At 39.1% G+C, this 14780-nt stretch overlaps 1 protein-coding gene across 7 annotated transcripts in view; it reads left to right on the top strand.

Moving 5' to 3' along the window:
• plppr5b (phospholipid phosphatase related 5b) overlaps positions 1-14780 on the top strand; it is a 96624-nt gene that overhangs the window by 62732 nt on the left and 19112 nt on the right. For all 7 annotated transcript variants that reach the window (XM_034289388.1, XM_034289387.1, XM_034289386.1 and 4 more), the window contains 2 exons: positions 1232-1482; positions 9181-9357. In XM_034289388.1, coding sequence (XP_034145279.1) covers positions 1232-1482; positions 9181-9357 — 428 coding nt within the window. The remainder of the gene's footprint in view (positions 1-1231; positions 1483-9180; positions 9358-14780) is intronic.

Below are 14780 nucleotides of genomic sequence, written 5' to 3' on the forward strand. Positions count from 1 at the left end.
ACAAATGTGTGCGTGCAATGTGTGCGTGTCAGCAGTTCAAGTTGGGTGATGTGCTTTGAGTGTTTTATTAAAGGATCCGATTTTTGTCCTGTGTGTTTCAACATCACACTGTATGATGCCACCTCACACTGTTCCAGAAAGAGAGCTCTGTCATGAGGATTATGTCATTTACCTTATGTTTGACACCCATGGTTGTTGCTAATTTGCAAGGAATTTGTTTCTGTGAGAAGAGACAAGCAATTTGTAGTCCTTCTTTAAGAAGGACTCCCGGGTGGCAGAGCAGTCTGAGGCACTCTTTTTACAGTCAACCTTTCCAACATAAACTGGGTTGGAGCCTTGACTGTGCCGCTGGCTGGCGTTTGGCTGGGTGCTCCATGAGGCGATGAATATTGGTTGAGCATCAGACTGGGTTGGGGCTGGCATCATTAGCAGCAAGCTAACTGAGGTTGTCAGTCGTGTGAGCGTGTCTTCAAATGTGCGGATGTGATTGACTTCGTAGTTGGATGTGCAGTGTGGAATAATGGCACAATGGTTTGCCGTTGATGCCTAAGAGAAAATGATTCCTCTCACTTCACTTCACTCTCCAGAGTCCGTTGGAAGTACAACGAGACAGGGTCGAAGGTACAATTGGGTATCGCAAAATTGGAGAAGGGAGGAATAAAAAAAACATTGGTGGAACAATGATATTATTTACAGCATTTGGAGTCATGCTTGGGGCATCTTAACAGACAAAAATATGTTTGATTACAATAAGAAAAATTCACCTATGTGTTTATTTAATGCTTTTTATACTTAAACGTGTCATGCTTGGATTCGTCCTAAAAGAGCACACTTTTCCACTGTGTCACTGAAGGTGAGCATTTGCCCACTGAAGTTAGGTCTGCTGCCTAAATGCTGTCAGGTTAAGACCCTGGTCTGGGTCTACACCTGGCAATTATATGAGTATGGTGAGCATGTAGATTAGTTTCCCCAAGACAGTTTCTGACAGTTTATGGTTTATCAGCTGTACATGTGGCTAGTCATGTGAAGAAGCCGGACGTGTTTCTCTCTCTCTGTCGCTGTTTGCCTTTTACTATACTTCCCCAGAGAAAAAGTACCTCACTGTGTGTCCCTTCCTTCCTTTCCGTTAACACTGTTATGAATCATCAATCTTTCCACACAATAGGATAACTGAACACAATTTAGACCTTCAGCCGCTTACTTAAACCTCACCCCCTCTCTCTCTCGCCAGGTGTGTACACATTTGGCCTTTTCACCGTGGACATTTTTGTCAACGCGGGCCAGGTGGTGACAGGAAACCTGGCCCCCCACTTCCTGACGGTCTGTAAGCCCAACTACACCGCCCTGGGCTGCCAGCAGGCCCTGAGGTACATCAGCCATCAGGAGGCCTGTACTGGGAATCAGGAGGATATCCTGCGTGCACGCAAAACCTTCCCCTCCAAAGAGGCTGCGCTCAGCGTCTACGCAGCGCTCTATCTCGCGGTGAGTGGCAAATGAATTAAAGGGAATATAGTAAGGAAGATCTAGGAGGTTTTTTAGCAGAATAGTAAAATACTATAAAGTTTATATTTGGTTGCGCATCAGCAGTTGTTTTGTCAGCCATTCGGTTAGGTGATAATTAGCCATGTATGTTTGTGTTAGAGGTAGCCAGCTACATAACATGAGAATTCTTAGTAGTTGTAATCATGTTCCAATACTGACCAACCAGGTAAGCCCTGACCTCCAGTGGACTTCAACTCATTGTGTTTATAATTCATATGTAGATATCAAATAACATGGCAGAAGTCATGGCAAAATGTGTCTATTTGTTAGAAATAGGCTGAAAACTGCAAAAACAACAACAAACAATTCTTTGCAAAATAATTTAAAATACAAAGAATTTGCTTAAAAACTGGGCATCTATGCCTATGACAAGATGTGTAGAATTGTAGGAAATAAATGTAAAGCTTACATTTATTTATTTGTGGCTGGTGGGACACGTTTCCTTTTCTCAAGGCTAAAACCACCCCTTCCCCAAAGGCAAACTGGACTTACTGAGTAGCTTCCTTAAAATTCTGATATTATATTTTCTTCTATTTAACTCCTTCATTAATGGCTATGAGTCATGTGAGATGCAGAGAATGTTGCTAAAATTATCTATATCTGTAAATCTGTTTATGGGCTAAATTGTATTGTCCCAAAATGCATTTTCTTTTTTCACTGTCTTGCAATTTGTTGACAAATTCAAAACACATTATGTTAAAATATGATATTTGTTGCATTACCCACACATTACGCAGATCAACTTTATCCCTTTTTTTCTGGACCTGAACAGGTCCTTCCATTCTGTATCCTGGAGAGTCCAAACTCTGGGACCTGGTAAAGAGCATTAACCTGGTATCCCAGGTCCGAATGTGTCACTGATTATGTCCCTCCAATAGCATGATTGGGCAGCATTGCCTTTTATATTACATGTAGATGCTTAGGAATGGTCTCCACACAAACAGACACACACACACAGACTGGAACAGTGCTGACTGATAAAAAATTAAAAAAAAAGGATATTGACTACTATTTGGCCATTGAATGCAATCTGTTTAGCTGGCTGTAGATCAGAGAAATCCAATAATATAACACTGAAAAGAAAATCCTCCAACCACTTCTGGTAGGATAAGACTGTTACTGTATTTATAGATGATCCTGCTGATTCCCTATTCACTCTGGGAAGCCTGCTAGTTGAACGATTTGAGCCTCAGATTCAGTAAACAGTGGCACTAAGTGCAGGAAAATCATATTTGCAGACTGAAACTGTGTCTTCAGTGCCATGTTGTTCCTCATTCACACACCATAGCCCACAGGTACACTTATTTTATTCTTATGCTTAAGCTACATGAGAGCCTTCAAGCTTAGGGCATTGCCATCAGCCGTTGAGTAGTGCCTCAGTTAAAATGAATGAAAGCTTCTATACTACTTGCGTTGCGTAACTTCCAATGCCAGCGTCCAAACTTAACAAATATCTGAGGTTCAGTGGCAAATGTGCACGTTCATTCTGTCTTGGGAATGGAAATATGGAGGCAATAGTTGATTCTGTTTCTGGTGTAGCAGATAGAATGTCACACTGACTTGATGCTGATGGCAAAGCATCATGATGATTTTAGTGTATCTACACGGTTAGAAATGTAATATTCATTCAACATTTATTTTTGAATGATTCAGCCTTGATTTGGGAACCATAAGCTCAGTTATTTTTTAAAACTAAATTAGACTGTGGGTGTGTGACTTCACATCTCATCACATCTCCGCATAACATGATTATCTCATTAAACACTTGAATTAATCTTTTGCTCTATTGTCTGATTAAGTAGAAAATAATGTTGCAGCCTTGTGATTATATGATACACAGCTCTAGATGCCAAAATGTCCTCATAAAAGACCGGCATTTAGGGTTTGATGTCACTTCAGATGATATGTCAATATACTGAATTACAAATGGCACATAACAGTTTAGTTCAGTTAATCATTTAAAAAAACTGTAAATAATTTATTATATGGTGAGAACATATATATATATATATTTTTTTATATATATATTTGTCAAGATAAAATCTGTTTCACCTTACAATAATTAATTGACTTGGAGTGTTTGTGAGACAAACTATCTAACATAATGAACTATGTACCATTTAACATCCCATTACCTTGGCCACCACCCATTATAAATAACTTAATGTCCATGTATTCTGTCCCTGTGTGTTGTCTACCACCAGTAGCACCATGAGTGCAATTCTATGCATGTCTAAATATATTTAGCCATTAAAGGAGTTAAATGCTGTTGTAACTTCTCGACACACCTGCTAATTTTGGGGGAAACCCAAATGTTTGCTGATCTAGAATCAGGTCCCAGCTGTTCATTCATACCATTTCAAGCGTTGATTCCTGTGAAGGCTGCTTTGGTGTAGTGGATGTTGCTTCTGTCAATACATGTTTGTTACATTTTTGAATATGACAACTGAAGATTTTTTCACACAAAATGATGTACTGAATTAGACACACATATACACTATACAATGTTTCTTACCACTTCCAGCACCATTGGATCAATTTCTAAGGATGTGTAAATGCACTTAAATTATTACATTTAAATTAAATGTATTCTTATTCTAAACATTTCTTTTTTAAAGAAAAAAAAGTAACAATTGTACATAGTGCAATGCCTTGTAGTGACGTCTTAGATCATCCTAATTAATGAATGAAATGAGCAGTTGCTGACTAACTGGTCACCCATAAAGGCTGTTTGTGTGGATTCTTCCCCTTGATCCACAATACTTCATCAGATTTGCCATTGACAGTATGCGCTTCAGCTACTAGGGCCGTTGTTTGTTAATGGTTAGCATGGTGCAAGCTTAAGCCCATTGTTTGTTAACATTTGGCGGTATGAACATGGTAGTTTAAAGCAGTTTCTTTGTTAGAAGTTAGCGTGCTTCTGTATAGGACATTGTTTGAAGTTAGTGTGGATTAGGTTGGTACTATGAAGCCCATTATTTAAATGATTAGTATGCTAGTATTACGACCTTTTAAGTGAGTAGCTTGTAAAGCAGCACTCTGGAGATTGGTGATTAATCTGTTTCACTCTAATTGTGTGTACCATTATCAAAGGGTGCTGATTAACAGCCTATAGCAGGATCAAACAATTGTGCACATCATCTAGAATCTGATGTTTGGTATTAGAGTGGCATAAATATACACTGCCATCCAAGTATTGGGACAGTAAACTTATTTTCTGTTTTTTGTCTCTGTACTCTTTAAATCAAACCATTACCATGAGGTTATAGTATACTTATGAAGTATATTTCAGGGCATCAGATCAATTGGGCCAATTGGTTTGACAGATGTTTGAGTTTTTTCCCAGTATGTTCCATCACATCATTTGGGTAGGCATAAAAGAGCTGTCAATGTCTTGGTTCTAGAATTTGTCTATGCATTTGGAGTCTGCTGTTGGTGTCTGTCATCATGAGCGCCAACCAGGTGGCAATGAAAGTCTAGGATGCCATTATGAGGTTGAATGGAGAGAAAAATAGTCAGTGACACAACCAAATTTTTACGCCTGCCGAAAATATACTTAAAGAGAAGGAAAGTGCTGGTGAGCTCAGCAATCTCAAATGCCTGATATGCTATTGGCTTATTAGCATTACTAAGATTTTCCAGCAATCACAAATGTCTGGTGAACAGAGAAAGGTAACCATGTACCAGAGCAATGGCTACAGGAAGGTGTGGAGAAAAAAGGAACTGCCCAATGTCTACAGCATGCCATTTCATCTGTGGAATACACAGCCTTCGGAAAGTATGCAGACACTTTCACTATCTTCACATTTTGTTGTGTGACAGATTTAATTTATAATTGTGTAAAGGACTGTAAATATAGTTTATTACAGAGGGGACTGTAAATACATTATATTACACAGGGGACTTTAAATACTGTTTATTACCCGGGGGACTGTAAATACAGTTTATTACTGAGGGAACTGTAAATACATTATATTGCAGAGGGGACTGTAAATACAGTTTAGGCTTTTTCACACTGCATTGTTATATGCCCTGGGCTGTCTTAGCCCCAGGCTAGCCCCAGGCTAAGACTTGCCCCGGATGTTCACAGAAGAGTTTGTTAACCCTGGGCTAAGGTGTAACCCTAGGCTAAGGATTCACACTTGTATTCCTAAGCCCTGGGCTAACAGACAAATATGACACAATACTATTATACATTCTATGATAAGCTACAAATTTGTCTCTCTGGTATGTGAAAAATGTTACAGTACATCACTGATACGCAATCAATGTTACACTACCATGATTCAATTAATGACTTGATGACAGCGGTTGATTTGCTTTGACAACATATTTTCTAGATTTACGTCCAAAGCAAGCTGCAAGCTGCAAAAACTACTTCGCTAAGATTTAGCAGGTATAATAACAAGACAAAAGTTTGCTGAGTGAAAGGACTGTAACAGAAATACAGAGCTGTTGGTAACGGCGTGCATCAAGAGCGTATGTAAATTAAGTAAAAGGGCAGGTTTTGTGATTGGACTATAAACGTTCTTGACCCCGTTTCACACTGGTTATTTTGTCACTGTGTTTCTGGGGCTAGCCCTGAATAGTAGTGATGGCCATTCGAGACTTCATTAGCTTTATTATAGCAGCAGGATATTATGCTGGCAGCACTCAGATTTTCTTTATCACAATAAAAGCCATCATTGAAATGTATAAGGCAATATGGTTAACAATCTAGTCTGTGAAAAAGAACAGACAAGAATAACATTGGAACGGACATTAAACATAAAATGTACAGACTAGATTGTTAACTACAGCTCTGGAAAACATTATGAGACCACTGCACCTTTTTCTTTCCTTTCCAAGAAAGTTGAAAAGGAAAGTTTTGAGTGAGGAACAGAAGCATTCAATTTGCAGTGGTCTCTTAAAATTGTAACCCTTCTGTTCCTCATTCAAAACCTTCTTTTCCCACCTTTTTTGGAAAGGCAAGAAAAAGGTCTTAATTTTTTCCAGACCTGTATATTACCTTATATATTTCAATGATGGCTTTATTTTGAAAATAATTATTTGAGTTAGCACTGCTATACTATATTACAAATACACTTTATTACAGAGGTGACTGTAAATACACTTTATTACAGAGGGGACTGTAAATATATTATATTACACAGGGGACTGTAAATACATTATATTACACAGGGGATTGTAAATACATTATATTACACAGGGGACTGTAAAGACAGTTTATCAAAGAGGGGTCTGTAAATACAGTATATTACCTATAGGACTGTAAATACAGGTTATTACAGAGGGGACTGTAAATACACTATATTACACAGGACTGTAAATACAGTTTGTTACAGAAGGGACTATGAATACAATTTATTACAGAGGGAAGGTAAATACATTATATTACACAGGGGACTGAACATGCTCTGTATTACACAGCAGACTGTAATTACAATATATTACAGAGTATGGATTTAGAACCATCAGCAGGTTGGTGTTAACTAGGCAGACCTTTTTGACCTTCATACATGATCTGTTTAACAGTTTTTTCAGTCTTTCAGTAAAGCATGGCATAGTGATGTGTGAGAGAGATCGATATTAAAACTTGTCAAATTAAATAGTATAGTTTATTATATAATGTCACCCTCCGATTTAAATTACACACCATATTATAATCACAGGACAAATGTTCCTTAATGTCATTGCATTGAAAATGTAGACTGAAACATCAAAATGTGTGCAAAAATGTTCTGAATTGCTTTCATGTGGTTGAAAACCCAATGACTGGACTGGATTGGTGTGTTGTAGGATGTTTTTTGAAGGTCGGTAGTCAGAGTGTGGTCATGTGTGAAACTGATAACTTGTGACAACTAACAAGCTGTGTCCCTTGGAAGGTACAGGGAGCCATACCCTTGTCCTTACTGGGAGAAAGTTTACACACAAACGCTTGAAATTCTCTCTCTATTTGTCTGCATATCATTCATTAGCCTACACAGGGATTTCAAATATTTGAAGACAATGCAACATTATCTGGACACCTATGGAGACAGATAGCTCCGCCTTCTCTGCACAGCAAAGCTGCCTATGACCACACTCGCTTGTCTGATGCACACCAACACACACCAATCCACGCGCGGAGACACATGCACCGCCCACACAGTAAATACACGCACAGTTCTGGGGATCCAGTGACTTCCGTGTCACACAATAGGGTGGACTGTTCACCATGTTAAGGTCAGTCATGGGGGAGTCTGAAACACTGGAGCCGCAGGCTGTTTCAGTACAGTCCGTTTTACGCAAAGAGCTTGTCGCTGGGCTGTTCGGTTTTTTGTCAGGTTATTTCTGCATGGGGAGGTATAATGAAGGAGGTAGTGGTATTCATATTAGTTAGTTATCATGCCGTAATGAGCAGTGTTATCAGTAAAAACAGCTAATCATCAAACGCCAAATACACAGTACGCCATGAGAGTTTGAATTTCAAATGGCAAATTGTTGTTCTGCATTCAAATTCTGCCTCAGGAAAATTCTGCCTCAGTGTCTCGTCTTCCTGAACTGTCAACTTGCAACGGAGAGACGGCATGAACTAACACGGAGTAGAATAGAGAAATACAACGTGTATCTCTTTGTATCTGCTAGGGAGGAGTACTGTAGGAATGAAAATAGGTCAGGGTACATGCAACCTTTGAGTCAAGAGAGAAAAGAGAGAATAAACAGAAAGAGAGAGAGAAAGAGAGAGAGAGAGAAAGAGAGAGAGAGAGAGAACAATGTTTGATCTGACATGAGATATTTGTTATAAAGTAATACTTTTAATCTTGTTTTTGTATTTTGTCCTCTAATTTCCCCATAAAACCACAATGGTCCTTCTCATGAATGGTAATGTACAGTACATTCTGTTTTGCTAATAACATATGGTTTAACATACAAGTATACACATTGTTTTAGACTATTCTGATACTCACTCACATCACGTGCCATTTTAGAATAATTAAAAAATAAAGAGTAGTGACAGGGCCTGTTTGGTCTACCTCTTATCATCTATGTCCCAGCTGGGTTTGGGTAGGCGCCGCTTTAGGCACTTTTTCTCTGCTTGATTCACACGCCTCCTAATTTAGCTCTGAGACAGGGGCAGCTGCGTTCTCTGTCGGTCTCACTCTCTCTGTCTGTACCTCACTCCCACATTTCTGTCTTTCTCCATCTCTCTCCCTATGTTTCTGCTTCTTCCGCCCACAATTTGATCTCTCACTCTTTCTCTGTCTATCGTTCTCAGAAAGAGCAACAGGTCAGAGAGGTGATAGTTATTTAGAGAGCACATCCACCAATGACCGGACACACAGGGGATCTACTGCACTGGAAATGGGAAACCTTTGCTTTCCACAGAGCCTCAGACCTCTACTGTATATACTGTAGCACAGATTGATGCCCAGTGTTGTTGCTGATACTGTATTAACATTCTCAAGTTGACTATGACCTTGGTTTAAATGTTGTCTGTGATTCCTCTGTCACGCTGTTACAGAGGACACCAGCTCCATTGGTTCTGAGTACAGTGAAGACGGACCAAAGCAATTGAGAAAAATCTGTAACAACAATCACATGAACAACAGTGAAGTGAGTTCAACCATTCCCGCGGCCTTGTTTCCATCTCTCCAGAGTTACATCACGTGCACGGTGAACGCCAAAGGGACACGGCTAGCCAAGCCTGTGCTGTCCCTTGGCCTGATGTGTATGGCCTTCCTCACGGGAATCAACAGAGTGGCTGAGTACCGGAACCACTGGTCTGACGTCATCGCTGGCTTCATCATAGGAGTGGCCATTGCTACCTTCCTGGTAAGAACCTGTCCTGCAACAGCATCACAGTTGTCACAGTTTACGGAGAGCACACTACGACAGGCTCAACACCAACACCACGTCACACCGAGGGCTTATTTACATTAGGATACATTTATCCAATTCTGTGTGGTACAAGTCGAAACATGCCAGTGTGAATTACAGTGCTGTGGAAATGATGTTGCAAACTAAAGGTAAGTCTGCTTTTAATTGTCTCTCGCGTAACGTAAATACGACTATCCCAGATTGGATTTCACCCTACAGAGTACAACATGCATCAGCGTTACTATGGTTCTGTCCAAATTGACACTGTTTTTCCTGTATAATGCACCATTTTAAACCAGAGCTCTGTAGTGTTCGGAAGTAGTGTACTACACCAGGAGTAACATTCAGGGTATATCCCAATAGCCCTCAGGGATCATTATTAACATGTAAACTGCCTGGGGCTACTGGAAACTTTGACTGAGAAACCAAGAGCCTGGTATTGGCCAGTGCACTAAATGGTTATAATCATATTACTTATCTGTCACAGAACTTTAGGTGCCTGAAGAAATGCCTGATAAAAAAATATTCACACACACTCACACACACAGTGTGAACGGTCAGACGTCCCAAGTTCTTCATTTAGACGATGTATCTCAATCAATCCAACACATTTATTTTATAAAGCCCTTTTTTCACCAGCAGTTGTCACAAAGTACTTTAACAGATACCCAGCCTGGAAACACCAAAGAGCAGGCAACAACAAGGAATTGATGCACATTGGCTAAGAAACAGTGACAAACCCCTGGAAACCCAGCAGACAGTGTCCCCGCCAGTCCCCCGTCCCTAACAGCCAACCCGTCGAGTCTAAGAGCCTTAGCACTGATCCACCAGAGATGGAAGCCCCCGCGAAGATTGTTGTGCTGCTCTGCAGTGCTTCTGTATTGCTGAAGCACACACGGGTAAACATTCCCTTTCAGGCTGTAAGGTTTCCTCAGACTAAGCTTTGGATCCACAGGCATGGAGCGAGGGGTAGCTATGTGCTCTAATGGGAGTTTGTTAAATGCGGAGCTTTAATGATGGGTATGAGGCAACCATGGCTGCCAATCACAAGGGCCCCCAAGAAGTTTATCTTATGGTTGAAAAACTTATAGCAAGCAGAATAATATTTTATTATGATTAATTTGCTACATACTATTTAGTTGACATAAAAAAAAATCTGTATTTTTTATGATTCCATAATGCATTTGTATGATCAACCAATCTGTAACTTTGGTAGTGTAGCCAGCGTTGCCAGATGGGACAGTTTCCCCCTTAATTGGGCTTTTTAATGACAGTGTGCATTTTTAATATGGAGTCTGCAGGTGATTGGGTCTATATTGTCAGTGAATCTGGCAACCCTGGGTATAATCTTGGATTTTGTGTGCTCGTTTGCTGAGGATCTGAACAGTGGAACATTAAGTAACAAAACATAAAAATGGAACAAAGATATGTCTGCCACTCAGAAGACAGAAAAGCAATATATATTAAAAATTTAATATAATGATACGTGCCCTTTTGAAACGTCTTTAGTAAAGTTGCTAAGCAGCAGATGCAAGAGAAAATGGATAGATCTGACGTTACAATGACAGGAGCAGCATCACAACAAATAGCGAAAGGGGATTACAGTTATGATCCAGGTCCAAAAACAGCTAGCAGCAAAGTTTTGTAACTGCAGGTACGTTTTGTTGTAGCCAAATAACAAGCTTCCGTTATCATGGTACACTTTTGGGAGAAAAGTATAAAATATTTATATTATCTTGTTTTGGGGAAATCAGGTAGCAAGACTTTTGCAATGGGGGGGGGGCTCCGCGGTAAAGGTTCACACCCACGGGAGGGAGAGAAAGCTAAGCGCTGCCACTGACATACTGACATGCAGTTGAAGCTTCTAATGAGTTCATTTTCCCCACAGCAGAAGAGACAGAGGTTGTGTTTGTATTTGTACTATATAAAACTGTGTATTTCTACTCTAACATATGGAGAGGTGAAATACAGCGATGCCTCAATCCTAATTATCCTGGTTCAGAACCAGACATTGATCACTACATATTTGTACTGCATCCATAACCAGAAAACATAATAGCAGCCACCCCTGTTCCTCTACTGTGCCCAATCGTTTCATTCTTTTCTTGTTTGGCACAGTTATATTCACTTCCAAAATTATTGGCAACCTTGATAATGAACAAAATAGGCTGTATAAAGTAAACACATTTAATGAGCAATATTGTACATTCGCAACATGTGGAATATATTGTACTTCATGAATGATCCAAGGGAATAAATTATATTTTCCCCCCAAAATGGTGTCAGAATTATTGGCAAACTTGTTTTGAGTGCTTTGTGTAGCCTGCCCTAGAAAGGTTAACCGCATTAAGTGTTTTCCTATACTTTTACAATATGAACGGCCCTCTTCGTTTCAAAATGCAAGTGCTTCAATTCTATGGGATTCCATTATAGTGCAATATAGAATTTAGATTTTTGTGGCCAATTAATCACTTTTCGGATTTTGATGTGTTTTAGGTCATTGACTTCTCAGTCACCAAGTTTCTGCCTTCTGGCAGTCAACCATTGACAAATACCCTAGGACCAATAATGTCAAAGGACTAGATAATGTCAAAGATTCACCAGCATATCTGTACAGTAGTTTTGAGGATTTTCTTTTTGCATACTCTTTGTAGTTTCAATGCCAAACCCCTAATTTTTGTTTCAGAAACTTGGTGACACCAAGTTCTGGAACTCACAAACTGAGGTCTTTGGATTCTTCTTTTTCTCCCAAACCATCTCCCTCACTGTGTTTTTTAAAAATTTTTACATACTTTTTGGCTCATCTTTATTGAATCTGCCAATAATTGGAGGTGACTGTATTTTCTTCACCACTTTACATCTGGGTAAATACACAAGCTACTGGTTTATTGATGGGGACTTTCATGATAATGCGCAGTTGTGTTGTTTTTTGCCGTGTGCACGACTGTACTGCACTCACGTTAGTCTGAGAGACATGTAGCAGTTCCAGTAATCAGTTCTCTGTTCAGTTAAGGCGTGTGATGTGGGAAGATGAAAGACAGAGGGGATCCAGGGAGATTAGATCAAACCGCTTCCTGTCCTCTCTACTGTATATCTCCCTCCTCTTTTCTCTTTTTTTCCACTGTAGCACTGGGGAGCAGAGACGGGTTAAGAAATAAGGTTGTTCACTCTAAAGCAGGGCTAGGCTCAGCTGTCTGACATCAGAGGGTCAGGGGGCGGCACAATACAGTAATTGTAATCATTTGTACACTGCAAATTCACCACAACTAAGCCCCAGAAGAGATTATATTTGAAAAAATCTGTAAGAGATTTGGAAAATGTAGATGCTATGTGTTTTGATTGACAGGGGGACACATTTCGCCGGTGCCTGGCAGAAATGGTATCCCCCTCTTAAATGAATGATGTTATCCACATTGAATTAAACCCATGCAATGTGTTGGTGAGGGAGAGTATCAATACATCTATTTATTTGGTCAATTTAGGTCCTTTCTATTTTAATTGAAAGAGGGGCACAGATTCTGCTGGTGCCTGGCGGAAAAAAAGGCACAATTTCTTGCTTGAATGAAATATGCTCCTGAATAAAAAAAACTATTCAATGTTGATGAGATATATTTTGGACAATCCTGGTGGATTGATGATTATTATTCAGCTACCCATAAGCAAGATAAATATATAAGCCTGTTTCCAAAAATGCTGGAAGGCTGTGTAAAATGCAAATAAAAAAGGAATGCAATGATGTGTAAATCCTGTATCCCAATATTTAATTGAAAATAGTACAAATACAAGATATAAAATGGTAAAACTGTGTTACTGTTTTTGGAAATCTACATGACCATTTTTTATTTGACCAGCAACATGTTTAAAAAAATGTTGGGACAGAGGCATGTTAACCACTGTGTTACATCATCTGTTCTTTTAAAAATACTCTGTAAGCATTTGGGAACTGAGGACACCACATTCTGTAGCTTTGAAAGTGATATGTTTTACCATTCTTGCTTGATATAGGATTTCAGCTGCTCAACAGTTCGGGGTCTCCTTTGTTCTATTTTTCATTTCATAAAGTGCCAAATGTTTTCAATAGGTGACAGGTCAGGACTGCAGTCAGGACAGTTTTGCACAAAGACTCTTTTACTACAGAGCCATACTGTTGTAATACGTGCAGAGTTTGGTTTGGCATTGTCTTGCTGAAATAAGCAAGGCCTTCCCTGAAAAAGACTTGATCTGGATGGCAGCTTGTGTTTCTCCAAAACCTGTATATATTGGTCAGAATGAATGGTGCCTTCACAGATCAAGTCACCCACGCCATGTGCACTAATACATTCCCGTACCATCATGGATGCTGGCTTTTAAACTATGCACTGATACAAACCTGCATGCTCCCTCTCCTCTTTAGCTCCCTCTCCTCACAAAAATAATTTCAATTTAGCGATTTTACAGACAACAGGACAGTTTTCCACTTTGCCTCAGCCCATCATAAATAAGCTTGGGCCCAGAGAAGACGGCTGTGTTTCTGGATCTTGTTTATAAATGGTTTCTTCTTTTAACTTGCATTTGTTAATGCAGAAATGTACTGAGTTCCCAGAGAATCGTTTCCTGAGCCCACGCAGTGTTGTCAACTACAGACTTGTATATGTTTTTAATGCAGTGCCGCCTTAGTGCCCAAAGATTACAGCCATCCAATACTGGTTTTCGGGCCTTTCCCTTGCGTACAGACATTTCTCTGAATCTTTTAATGCTATTATGTACCATGAATGATTAGATCCAATTTTATATCGAGAAACATTATTTTTTAATTTTTGCATTATTACACGGTGTTCCAACTTTCAACCTGATTCAAAATACATTTCAGGTATCAAAATGTATTTCAAAATGTATAAATTCATTTTATTTTTGTCCAAATTAATTTCACTGACAAACATGCTCTCATTTAAATATGTATTTTGTGTGGAAAATATATTACCAAATGCATTTTTCAAAATGATATGTATTTGCTGGTTAAGACTGGTCACCCCTCTGACCCTGGGCTTTATAAAATGATTGATTGAAATTTGAAGATATCATCCACATTGAATTAAACTTTTAATTAAAAGCACTTTGGGACAACTGCTGATGTAAAAGGGCTTTATAAATACATTTGATTGATTGATTTACCTTTCGGTCCTGTTATATTCAAGTGACCTTTCTTATAGGCTTGTGTATGTTCTAGTAATGTAACCAATCATTTCCCATCTAATTCTCTAACAGGATTAATGTTTTACATAAAATGGTGGGTTAGAATGGTGGATCATTTGATAACAGACAAAAATGCTACCATTAAGGATTATTTTATTATTCATTTATTAATGTTCTTTAGACATTCTTGATATTTAATGATAATT

The sequence above is a fragment of the Esox lucius genome, chromosome 21 (assembly GCF_011004845.1).
Source record: "Esox lucius isolate fEsoLuc1 chromosome 21, fEsoLuc1.pri, whole genome shotgun sequence".
In the NCBI taxonomy this organism is placed as follows: domain Eukaryota; kingdom Metazoa; phylum Chordata; class Actinopteri; order Esociformes; family Esocidae; genus Esox; species Esox lucius.